Source organism: Peromyscus maniculatus, chromosome 5 (assembly GCF_049852395.1).
Source record: "Peromyscus maniculatus bairdii isolate BWxNUB_F1_BW_parent chromosome 5, HU_Pman_BW_mat_3.1, whole genome shotgun sequence".
Classification (NCBI taxonomy): Eukaryota; Metazoa; Chordata; class Mammalia; order Rodentia; family Cricetidae; genus Peromyscus; species Peromyscus maniculatus.
This window is the reverse complement of record NC_134856.1, coordinates 2,676,119-2,688,164: the sequence shown is the minus strand read 5'-3', so window position 1 is coordinate 2,688,164 and position 12,046 is coordinate 2,676,119. Positions and strand designations below refer to the sequence as shown.

The 12,046-nt window shown below is 37.0% G+C and overlaps 1 protein-coding gene across 3 annotated transcripts in view; it reads right to left on the bottom strand.

Annotated features, from left to right (window-relative positions):
• Positions 1-2,135: 2,135 nt before the first annotated feature.
• Cdh11 (cadherin 11) overlaps positions 2,136-12,046 on the bottom strand; it is a 164,482-nt gene continuing 154,571 nt past the window's right edge. For all 3 annotated transcript variants that reach the window (XM_042277240.2, XM_006978483.4, XM_015997214.3), the window contains exons 12-13: positions 5,506-5,757; positions 2,136-3,460 (exon numbers count right to left, since the gene is read on the bottom strand). In XM_042277240.2, the coding sequence (XP_042133174.1) occupies positions 2,964-3,460; positions 5,506-5,757 (749 nt within the window). In that variant the 3' untranslated portion in view covers positions 2,136-2,963. The remainder of the gene's footprint in view (positions 3,461-5,505; positions 5,758-12,046) is intronic.

The following is a 12,046-nucleotide window of genomic DNA, read 5'->3' as shown; positions in this document are numbered from 1 at the left end:
ATAAATTAGAGAAGTGTTTAACAAAGACCTAAGAGCAGTTTGATATACTCCTTACCAGATCCCACCTGACTTAGAGAGCTGCATGCATTGGGCATTATGAATCACTATCTTTAGCATGTTCTCCAATAGAAGTAGATAATTTGCTCTCATGTTTCCATGTCATCCTCAGCATCTCTGCCCACAACAGCTGTGGTGGTGAACCTATACTCCATCTTATCATTTCTTACATGTATCCTACCATACATTGCATCCCTTAACATTGCATTGTCTTCCTAGGTGGATTACCAAAACATTAAATGGGTGATTGGAAGACAATAAAACAGGTACTTTGGACTGTAATTGGGAAGAATAAATAATGTCAAAGAAGAGAGCAATGATTAATTTACAGCTTCAACTGGATACTGCAAGGCATGTAAAATTAGATTTTGGTGAATGAATGCATCAGTCAATTGATGAAAGAATAAATGATGGACATAACCATACCATACACATTCTGCAAGGACAGGTAGAACAGAGCAGCATTCCTTCTAATGTATGCATGTGTCAATCTCATAAATCTGTGATTGCTTTATATCCAAATATGGAAAGACCACTTCAGATAAAATTTCTTTTAAGGCAACATGTTCCAAATGAAAAAGGATTCCATGAGTTTGGAAAGACATTTTATTTCCAAGCTTCTAAGAGGGTTCTACAACATTAGGAGCCTTCAAGTGAAAAAGAAAATAAAGGGGGAAAAGAAGAGGAAAATTAAGCTCTTTTTACCTATTGAAAAGTAGACAATCCTGAAAAAAATCCTTGACATAAAAATGTGAAAACGTAGTTGTCAATTCTATTCTGACTACATTCCTATATAAGTAAAAAGGATTATTGTAGGGGTTGGGTGACTTGCAGCTGAGTAAGTAATTTTCGTTTTCCTTTTGAGTTATTCAGTCATTTCAAATTCAGTTGGAGATCTTCACAAACCTAGCAAAATATTCTTTGGATTACAAAGACTATTTTAAAAAATGACTGCAACCAGCAATTACACAAGTACCAAGAATGTACATTCCTTCCTGGGATAAAAGACTTCAAGGTGGCAGTGTCCACTGAGTTTATCCCATTGAGTTATTCAACTGATTTGATTTCAGTGCAAAGTAAACTAGGAGTGAGCACATCATCAAAACCACTCTTTTTCTATGCATTTTGACTGAGTCATAAAACATAGTATATAATAGGGTGTCATGAAATAATGACAATAAAGTAAAAAAAGATAATCAAAATTGTCCACAATCCAAGAAAAAAAAAACATGTGCCCTACGTTTCAAGAAAAGGAGAAATATTTGCAGTGTGGTTCTATGTGTTGTCTCCCCAAGTATTGCTTTGTCTGGACCTTTGGTCCACTGTACAAGTGAAATGTCCTTCATAGAAGTTCCAGTCCCCAAGAAACTAGGCAACTGCAGATGACTGCGACATAAGCACAGATCAAATGTCATCAACCTTCAGTATTCAACAAGGTCCCTGATCTCATTGTGAGCACATGGCCCAAAGCATCTTCTAAAATAAAGGTCTCTAAGAATTGCCCTTTCTGTCCCGAAGACTTGAAATTTCCTATTATTTTAAGACAAAATAAAATTACAGGAGGAAAAATGAGCACTTTCAACTGCCAGTCATCTTACTTTATCCTAATAAAATCTACATAAAGAAAACTAGAGTAGTGTCAGTTTTGACTATTCACTCCTCCAACTCTACAATGCTCAAGGTGGGGTATCAAGTCTATATCTAGAACATCGAGAGGTCTGACAATCCTCATGAATTTGTCTCTCATAACTATGAGTTCACAGGTTAAATGCATATTATATAACACATTGTAAAACCATAGGCTAATCATAGGCTAGTCTAGATCCCTAATGTCCTTCTTCAGAAGTTATACTTGAGGAAAAGCCAGGATGTAAAACCATAACGTACAAAAAAATAATTTACATGAAGTTACAGATTCTTATCTTAAAAACTCAAACATATTTGATTTAAATAAACAAATAGAGCAGCAGACTATAACAGATCATAAATAGGGTTATTAAAAGATCACAATTAAATTAGAAATATAAACGGATCATTAGAAAACCTCATTTTTTCAATGTTAAGAATCAAACCCAGAATTAAAAAAGAATCTTTTTTTTATTTCAAAGGTTGCTTCTTATATTGAAGCTCATATTAAAGCAACAGTACAATGTTCATAAAATATAAGTGTGATGCTGTAACATTTCCGTACATGTCAGAATACTGATATTTGTATGTATACTAAAATAAGAACTTTAAAATTGTACAAATAGATACATTAAAAATGACATAGAAATAGGGTGCTCCTCACTGAAACAAGACAGTTATATCTGGCACGTATTAGTTTAGGATGAAAGTAGAAGCAAAAAGATTTACAAGAATCAGCAGTAACAAGATTGATGCTCAAGAGACATAATTGTACATTGTATTGTACATACATCGTATGGGTTTAAGCTGGCTGGATATTATATATTTCAAGTTTAAAAATGCACTACAGATAGAGTGTCCATAGTTTAAGGCGAAATTACAGCTCAGAACTGTTGTCCTTTCTAATTTTGTGGAAGCTTCTTTGACAAATTAAAAAATAAAATAAGAGAGACTTAGATGTTCATAACACATAGACGATTTCCCTTCATTGTAAGTTCACCGTAGACTTTTCCTTCATTTAAATATTTTGTGTGCCAAGTGGTTTTTCTCTAATGAAGTTGATAAACAACTTCAATATTTGCTTTTTTTAGTGGGAAAAGGTACTTCACAGTATTTACCACTTCGATGTCCTTGCAGTTTTATTAAATGTTTCCTCTCTGTAAAACTCTGCTTGCTTTAAATGAGCCTTTCCTTGTTTTAAAAAAATACCTGTTTACACATCTTCTAGATTCTTGAGAATGCCAGACACAGTTCTTAAGGCCAAATTTGTATCATTATTGTTAAGAGTCATCATCAAAAGTGTCTTTGGAGCCATACAAGTCTGCTAGTTTCTTAAAGCGAGGTCCCCAGTTCTGTAGATAGTCGTAGTCCAGGTCTGAATCTGTGGTGGCAGACTCTAAGGAGCTCAAGGACCCTGCCACAGAACCCCTGCCCTCATAACCATAGATTTGGATGGAGTCATAGGGAGGGGCCGTGGGGTCATTATCTGCCTCCTGTATTCTTGTGTTGATGAAATCATCTACATCCACACTGTTGGGTGCTGGTCGCAGCCCAGGTCTAGGCATGTACTGATACTCAGGTTTGATGTCTTTGCGAGGGATAAATCCATTGATACCATCAGGATTCTGCAGGGTGGCAATGTCGAAGGCCTCTGTGTCTTCCTCACCACCTCCTTCATCATCATAGGTTATGATGTTCTCACGAACATCTTCTTCCTCAAACACAATGAGTGGCTCTTTCTTTTGCCTCCTCAGAGTCACAAACAATACAACAATGACTGTAGGAAAAGAAAAAGAAAGTCAGCAAAGATTAAGCCCAGCCTCCCTGGAGAGGCTCTGCTTCAGAACCTGGAATGGTGAGAAAATGATCGCTTTTCCAGAACTCACCAAAGCTCCACACTGACCTGTCTCCACCAGGACAATCGGCCCTGAGAGTATTATGCCCTGTGACCTGACAGGTTGGAATTATCTTGAACATTTTGCAAATGAATCCCAATGCTATTTGGCTGTCTTCTTAAGAATTAGGAAGGATTACTGTTTACTGAAAGGGATGTGTGCATTTTTCTTCTTGCAAATGAATGTAACTGGCTTCTCCAATTTTAGGACTAGAACGTTCAGAGAACTTAGAATTTAACTTTCTGAGGTAAAAAATGGGCTCCTGTCCAAAGGCCCTACTCTGTAATACAAAAGTAAACCTTATCATAATGGGTAGGAGAGAGGACAACTATAAAAACTTTCAGGAGAAAAATATACTACCTATTTGAACATAAAAACAGAGTGTCATTTAAAAGCACAGGTGAAGCCATCCTGTCTTCTCTGGGAGAGGTATTCCATTAGTCTTGGCACTTTCTTGCCAGAGCAAGCAATCATTTATAAGGAACTCTAGACACTTCTTAATTCTTTATCGATTCTGTGTCTTCCCCACCCTTATCAAGAGGCTCCAACAATCTTTTGTTTGAAGACTCTCACACACTCAGCAAGATTGAAAACACGGTTTGCAGCTGTATTTGGTAAATAGAGTGAGAGCTTCTATGAGTTCACATAGTTCTGGGATTCAGGGATGAGAAACTACACTTCACTCAGATTTCACAAGGTCCCTAAAGCCCTGTGAATTGTCTCCAACATAGTCATCATTTTAAAACCCACACTTTCACTTTATTCATTCATTCATCATTCATTCACTCATTCATGGAAACCCTCTTTCATTAGCTTCCAGAATTTATACGTATCCTCTAGGAATATGTATCTGGCATTCTTGGGCAATGTTGGGCATTCTCTAACCTATGTTTATATTACCTCTTGTCCCAATCATAGGATCTATTCTGTGTGTCTCTTTGTGAATTACTTCCTTGAGAAGCTGTGGATTCATCCAACACAGAGACTATCTCTCAGATTTTCCCATATGGTCTGACTCCCAGATAACACTCAGTAACTGTTGAACCAACTTCCCCCCCAATTTTCTATGGAAGTCGTCCTATTAATTCATTCAATGGAAAACATCCATGTTTGATGTCAGACTCCTTGGGTTTGAAGTTTTTTTTTTTTTTTTTTTTTTTTTTTTGGTTTTTCGAGACAGGGTTTCTCTGTGTAGCTTTGCGCCTTTCCTGGAACTCACTTGGTAGCCCAGGCTGGCCTCGAACTCACAGAGATCCACCTGGCTCTGCCTCCCGAGTGCTAGGATTAAAGGCGTGCGCCACCACCGCCCGGCTGGGTTTGAAGTTTTATCATGGTACTTTTGGGTTCTGAAATGTTAGGACATGAGCAGATGATGAGAGCTACCTCACCAGCAACTACAGGAAAAGCTTACAGGCAACACCATAAGGCTGAAGCATGCAGATGGATGTTGCAGATAATTAGAAGGTCACAGCTCAGCTTCTGCTGGCTAAGTTTTCTCTTCTTCCTTCATTGATCCATCATAGTAATAATTACTCATTCTTCTCCATTGTCCCTAATCTTTCTCCATCCATTTTTATTATTTATTTATTTATTTATTTAGAGAAACCTTGCTCAGATAACAGGTTTCTGCCTAAATTCCTCAGCTACAGAACTGTCTCCCATGTCCCTCCAGCTTAGAGATGAAATCTGCCCTATAGTCCTGCGATACAAAGTAAGATGCTCATCATGACTTTCCTTAGACTCTTACTTCAAAATCTGTCCATTCACATGCTCTACCCATTGTGCAATAGAATTCATGAAAGCTGTCACACCTTATTTGTTTTTAACTCTGTGAATATGCACAGTACAGTCCTTGGAACCACCCTATACCAGATAAATCATTCAAAGGATGTCCATTGGTTGTACCATGTAACAGGGAAATCCTTACCCAGGAGAATGACAATGCAGGCAAGAATGGCGATGAGGGCCCCAGTGCTCAGGCCAGCATTCAGGATGTAGGCCTCAGCATTACAGGACAGCAGTGCCCCATTCACATCACATCCACAGACTTTGATAGTGAGAGTATTGGTGCTACTCATAGGTGGAATGCCACCATCGCTGATCACGATGGGCAGGAGGTAAAAGTCCTGCTTCTGCCGACTGAACCCTCCTCGACGGGCATATACCCCTGCAGTGTTATCTGTTTGAAGAAGAGAGACAGGGTATATTTTCATCAAAGGGCCATATGGATCACAGATGCCTGCAGCTTTCCAGCTCTGAAGACACATTTTGTGTTACCAAAGCCCAAGTTAGAAGCTTTCTTGCTTGATAATTCATCTAGATGTTATAGAGGCTTTGGACATAGCATGATAAGATGGTAAAATCATTTCACATTTTGGAATAAGATAGAGAAGTTGGCTTTTTAAGGTTCGTCCTTTGGTAGTTTGTATTTATATTTTCTACAGAAATTCCACATCCTTCTGCACCCACATCATGAACCCATTCATGAACCACAGGAAAATTTCTTCAAGAAAGTGGAAATGCTTGATTTAACCTTGCAGCTCATTCTTGTTTTCTTCAAACTATAGCAAGCCTCAGCAACCAAGTCATTAAACATTTCACCCGATCCTGATTCAACAGTTCTCTCTGTCACTCACATTGCACAGCCCAAGACTCCAAAGCAGAACATCGTGTTTTATGTACCTAGGCTTAATGGTGTTTTCTGGGTTAACACAGTCTGCGCTGTCCCAAATGAACTAGTTCAGTCCAACATAGGGAACTCACTCCTGTTCCAAGCATTCATTGCTTTTGCACCTGTCATGTCTTTTCTTCCATGTTTTCTTGCATCAAATAGCTATGTTCTATCATGACAGTAGGACTTCTGGCTCAAAAATTCAACACTAATTCATCCCTTAAGGATGCCCCCCGAACCTTTCCATTACCCCTGTCCATTGTGAATAACCACACTGTATTTTCCTGTTTCTACAGAAGTACATGTTCTCCACATCTTTCAGAATCTACTGACATAACCACTTTGACCTCAATGAGACTGGGGATTTCTAGAAAGTGGGAGATTTTATCTGATTCATCTCAGGCTCTTTCCATTCAGATGCACAGCAGACATTTAATAAATATTTGTTGAGCAAATAGTGTAACCAGGTCCTGAAAAAGTTTAACCAAAATCCAAATGTTGGCTTTCATATTTCTTCCATGTTTTATAACTTTTATTCCCCAATTGCTTCCTCATCATGTTCTCTCTACAGAAAAAAATCCAGTATAGGATATATTTCCTAGAGGGAAAACATAGCTGTTGTCCTTGTTGTTGTTTAAAGGAAGAAGTGGGAATTTAACATGCTCCATCAAATTGCATATGACACCCTGATCTACTGGCATGGCCTGTCCATTTGTAGGTTAAGAAGCAATAATTTATAGCAAAGTGAGTGATATAGCCCACAGCAAGGCCACATAGCTGGAAAGCTTAAACAAGGTTGATAGGGCTACAAATTTGTTCCTTTAGTAGGAAAAATCAAAGAATCTTGAAATAAAATTGATGCATTTTAGGTAAAAGAAAAAATGCAATTGATTTTACTTGGCCTGTTCGGTAGATCTGGTCTCATTTAAGGTTGAGCACACAAGGCTAAGTAGTGTTGAAGGTGAGCCATCCTTATTTACTGATTTTGGCAATCTTTATGATGATAGTTTCTCAGCCTTGCACTGCCAACACCTCAACTAAGCCAAGGAAGAACAGCTATGTCTCACATTTCTATATTTTCTGGATTTTATTTGATTGGTATACTGTGCTTTTATTATTAGAGCAAAGTTATATATACTACATAAAATAGCATGAAAAGTAAATTAGCCAAACAAAAGTTAGTCTCCAGGTGGTGCTCTTCTGTTCAGGGTGACAACTCTGTCCCTCACTTCATTATTAAGTGTACATGCCTATAATAAATTATTTAAAGACATTGTCTCTTTTTTGCTTTTCTGTGTTCAAATAAGCCTTCCACAACTAAAAATTTACAATCTTTGCTCCATTTTAACAATTTGAAATATCATTATAAACATTATGGATAAAATAAATATTAAAAATTCATAAACATAAGCAAATTAATTAGATGTCTTGATCAAACTAACCATAATATGGGTCCCCAGTGGACCTTGATTCAGCTTAACTATGCAGGGTCCACTCTGGCAACATGATATTATAGCTGGAGATAATGAGAATTGAGCATTTTTTCTTTCTGTTTTTATAAACTTTTGAAAACAGAATTTGGAATATGTTTTTCAACCAGTCATTCATGCAAGCTTGTCTCTTCAGATCGCAGCAGTCAGGCTTCTACACAAGAGTAGTTTAAACTCAAACACTCATGTATAACACAGTTCTGTAAACACCAGCAATATGTGAAACAGAGATGAGTCATCTTCTCCAAAGCCAGATGTTCTCAGAAACACTGAAACTACTACAGAAAAGTTCATCAGAGTTCCAGGTCTGCTGAATTGGGTCCAATTCAGAATGGTAGAACAGCAGGATCACTAAAACTTCTTTTAAAATCTCTTCTAGTAAATGATGTTTATGTACCTAGAGATTAGGACCAATTCTAAGGATAGGAATGAAATGGACTATGAGTCTTCCAAAAATTCTAATTGAAAGTTTCATGATGAATCTTGTTTTTTCCTGTCTGGAGCCTTGCTTGCTCATTTTTAAACAAGGAAATCTATCCATACACCACAAAAAACATGAAATAGCTACTGGAACTAAATGATGTAATATACTTCATTGATTGTCCTCTGACTAGTTGGTCTTCCAGAGGACCCATAGAATCTGCCAACAAAAAACTTAACACCCAAAGCCAAGTCCATACATGAGCCTTAATGAAGTGTTAAGGTCATAGATATAAGTCTTTGCTGTTGAATAATCCTTCTGTACACTCTGTGAATATATTTCACCATGATTGGTTTAATAAAGAAGCTAACTAGTCAACAGCTGAACAGGATAAAGTTAAGTGGTAGAGCCAAACTGAGAATGATGGGACAAGGAATGGCAGGGTGAAGAGTCAGCAGCCAGATGCAGAGGGAGCAGTAGATGAATGTGACATGTTAATAAAAGTACAGCCACGTGGCAGAGCACAAATAAGAAATATAAGTTAACTTAAAATGTAAAAGCTAGTTAGTGATAAGCCTCAGCTCTTGCCCAAGCATTTACAGTTAATATATGTCTCTGTGTGTTAATTTGGAAGTGGCTCCCAGAACAGAAAAACTCACTTATAAGTATTATATACCAATCTGACCTAACACTGAGCTAATCTAAGCTTCTTAAATCCATAAAGTGTATTCTCTCTAAGTCCACATTGCCCCATCTCCCATAGGAGTATGAATTTTTTCTAGATGAGCAGTTCTGAGCACTAGCATCAGAGCCTATGATAATATTTCTTGTGATCCATCTATAACATGGTCAACAATAGACACTATGGTCATGAACAAGTGAAAAGCAGTTCTAAACGCACTAATCAGAAAAGAAATAAACTAACAATAGCAAAACTCCTTTCTGGGAAAAAGTGCTGCATTTTAAGAATGAATATGTACACTTTTCATCTAAATTATTTTAATTGGCTGGCCATTCATACTCTGTCTTTGAAAGTGCCCTTAGTTTGAATTAATGAAAGTAAAAGAAGAGGTTAAGTATGAGCATATTTACAGAGAAGGATAGATTTCAACATGGTAACTAAGAGGAGCCATAAAAAAAAAAAACAAATATTGCATTAATTTTAAATGTTCTATTTTGAGACTTCAAAGACCCTTTTCCAACCCATGAAAAATCCTTCAAAAGAAAAATACCACAATCATTCTTAAGGATCAAATGGAAGTAGTTTATATCTTGAAACTTCTCCATATTTGTTATTTGATTTTAAACATAAAATTAATATATTTAGAATTAACTTTGCTTTCATTCACAAAAGTACTTAGTGTGGTGTTGGCCTGTTGATAATGATAGGAGAATATTAATTCTTTTCTGGAAACTCTCATCTTTGAGTAGGAGACTAATGAGGAAGAGGAACTCATTGGCAAGGATGGGAATGTGAATTCATAGAAATGTTACTGAGGCTTCTAATAAAACTGCCTACATGGAAGTGCTTATACTCCCTATGTAGGAAATTGTTTAGTGCTTCAGTTCTAAGTTATATATTTTCCCAGGATAACAAAATATTGTTCAAGCACCTTGATTTTACATCCTGATGCTCAACATTTTCAACACTGGGTACAGGTAGGTAACTAGTTCTCCTTTTCCCCACTTAGGCAAAACTTTGCAAATGTTGCCATTAATTACTGGTATATGACATGCACAGATTGTAGTGTTTCTATAAATGGAGAAAATAAATTCAGGTTTCAAAATTTTATGTCTAAAACATGGACTCCTAATTGCATGCTGCTTTTACCTGCACAGTTTTTCATTATACTAACAAAATTCAAAGTTTCCTAATGATCATGGTCTCCATGGCACCTGGTTGGGATGCTTATAGAAGCATTATGATGATGATATAGCCCACTGGGGAGAAACATAAAATATGACACTAAAAGGGAAAATTCTGGTGGAGAAATACCCCTTGATATGTGGCTGCACTGGACAGCAGATCTTGCATTAATCTAAAACATATTGCCAGAAATGAGCACAGCTCCTGCATGTTAAAATGTGATCAAAGAAAGCATGGCAGCAAGGGACGAGAATAGTCTGCTGTTTTCCTGTTGATATCAGAGGGAAGTTCTTCCTTGCCACTCTTGGTTCTATGTCCTTCTAGTCTCTGAAGGTAAAGAACCCTTATTTCCTGAACTGCTGAAGCACTCTGGTTATTTATAAGATGCTTCAGATGCTTTAGTCTGAGAATCTGCTCTTGCAATCATTAAATATTTGGGGAAGTTTAAAGTAGGCCTTACTCTTAGGGAGATACTTTCTTTCCTTCTCACTAAAATTTGCCTGTTTTACCAATTCATCATATCCTTATGGAAGAAGTACATCTATCAACTTTAGTAAGACCTCTTCCATATATTAAGGAAGTTCATTATCAAGTCACTAGCAGAATAAATATTTATTTACTTTCTATTGGGCTCCAGCTTACCTAGGACAGGCAATAGCTCTATTATATATATTATGTATGTGTATAATGTGTGTGTGTGTGTGTGTGTGTGTGTGTGTGTATGTGTGTGTGTGTGTAAGGAAAGAAGATGCATATGACCCAAAAGTCTTCAAGAAGTATTAAACCTTAACAATTTCAGAAAGCAGGATGATGCACAATTATATAAATATCATTACAAAGCTTAACTTTACATAATTATTTTATGCTCATTTAACTTTGTGAATTTTTAATAATTTCTTTTAATTTGGTATACCAAGCAGCTTGTCATTATCAACCTGAGTGGCATAAATATTAAAAATTAAAAATAGTATTTGTAAAGTCGGTAGTATACATATGTGTGTTCAAAGATGAACTTATTGGCCACATATATTCTCATTTTCTTGCCTTTTTAATTACCCTGGGGTCTCTTTCTCTAGTTGTGGGTAATTTGTGTTTCACAGCCCACAGTAAACTTTGAATGCCTGTGGTCTCCACAAAACACAAACTTCAGGTACTTTGTTTCATTCACTGTTTTGTTGTTATCTGTGTGTCTGTAGTATTCTATATGTTGGTAGAATAAATGATTTCTTGTGTTTTTATGCTGTTGTGGAATACTATTTAGGATGTGTTACATTCATTTATGCTGTGGAATATTTATTTAACTATGCAAAGATGTGTTGCATTCTTTTACCTTGCATTTGTTTAACTCTGTGAAGCTGTGTTATTCTGCCTGTCTAAAACACCTGATGGGTCTAATAAAGAGCTGAGTGGCCAGTAGCAAGGCAGGAGAGGGATAGGGAGAGCTGGCTTGCAAAAAGAATAAATAGAAGCAGAAGAAAAGAGGAATGAAAAAGGGAGAAGGATGCCAGGGGCCAGCTACCAGCCACATAGCTGGACACAGAGTAAGAAGTAAAGAAAGGTAGAACAGAGAAAGGTAAAAGCTCAGAGACAAAAGGTCGATGTGAAAATCTGGGTAGAAACAAGCCAAGCTAAGGCCAGGCATTCTTAAGTAAAAATAAGTATCCATGTATTTATTTAGGAGCTGGGTGGCGGGCCCCAAAAGAACAAAAAGCAAAGAGAAAACAACAACAATACTACACAGTTCTTATTTGTATATGGGGTATGTGTGTATGTGCCTGTGTATGCATGGATGAAGGTGTGTAAATCTGTGTGCCCATGAGTGTAGATATGTATGTGGCTATAAGAGTATGGGCCTCTGTGCATAACTATAGTATGATGTGTATGTGTGTCCCTGTGAGTTGTGTGCATGCTTACAGAGGCCATTAGAAGACAAAAGTTGTTCTGCCCTAACATTTGTCACATTATTCCCTTGAAACAGAGTTTCTCATTGAACCTAAAGCACTTCGCATTTAACTAGGC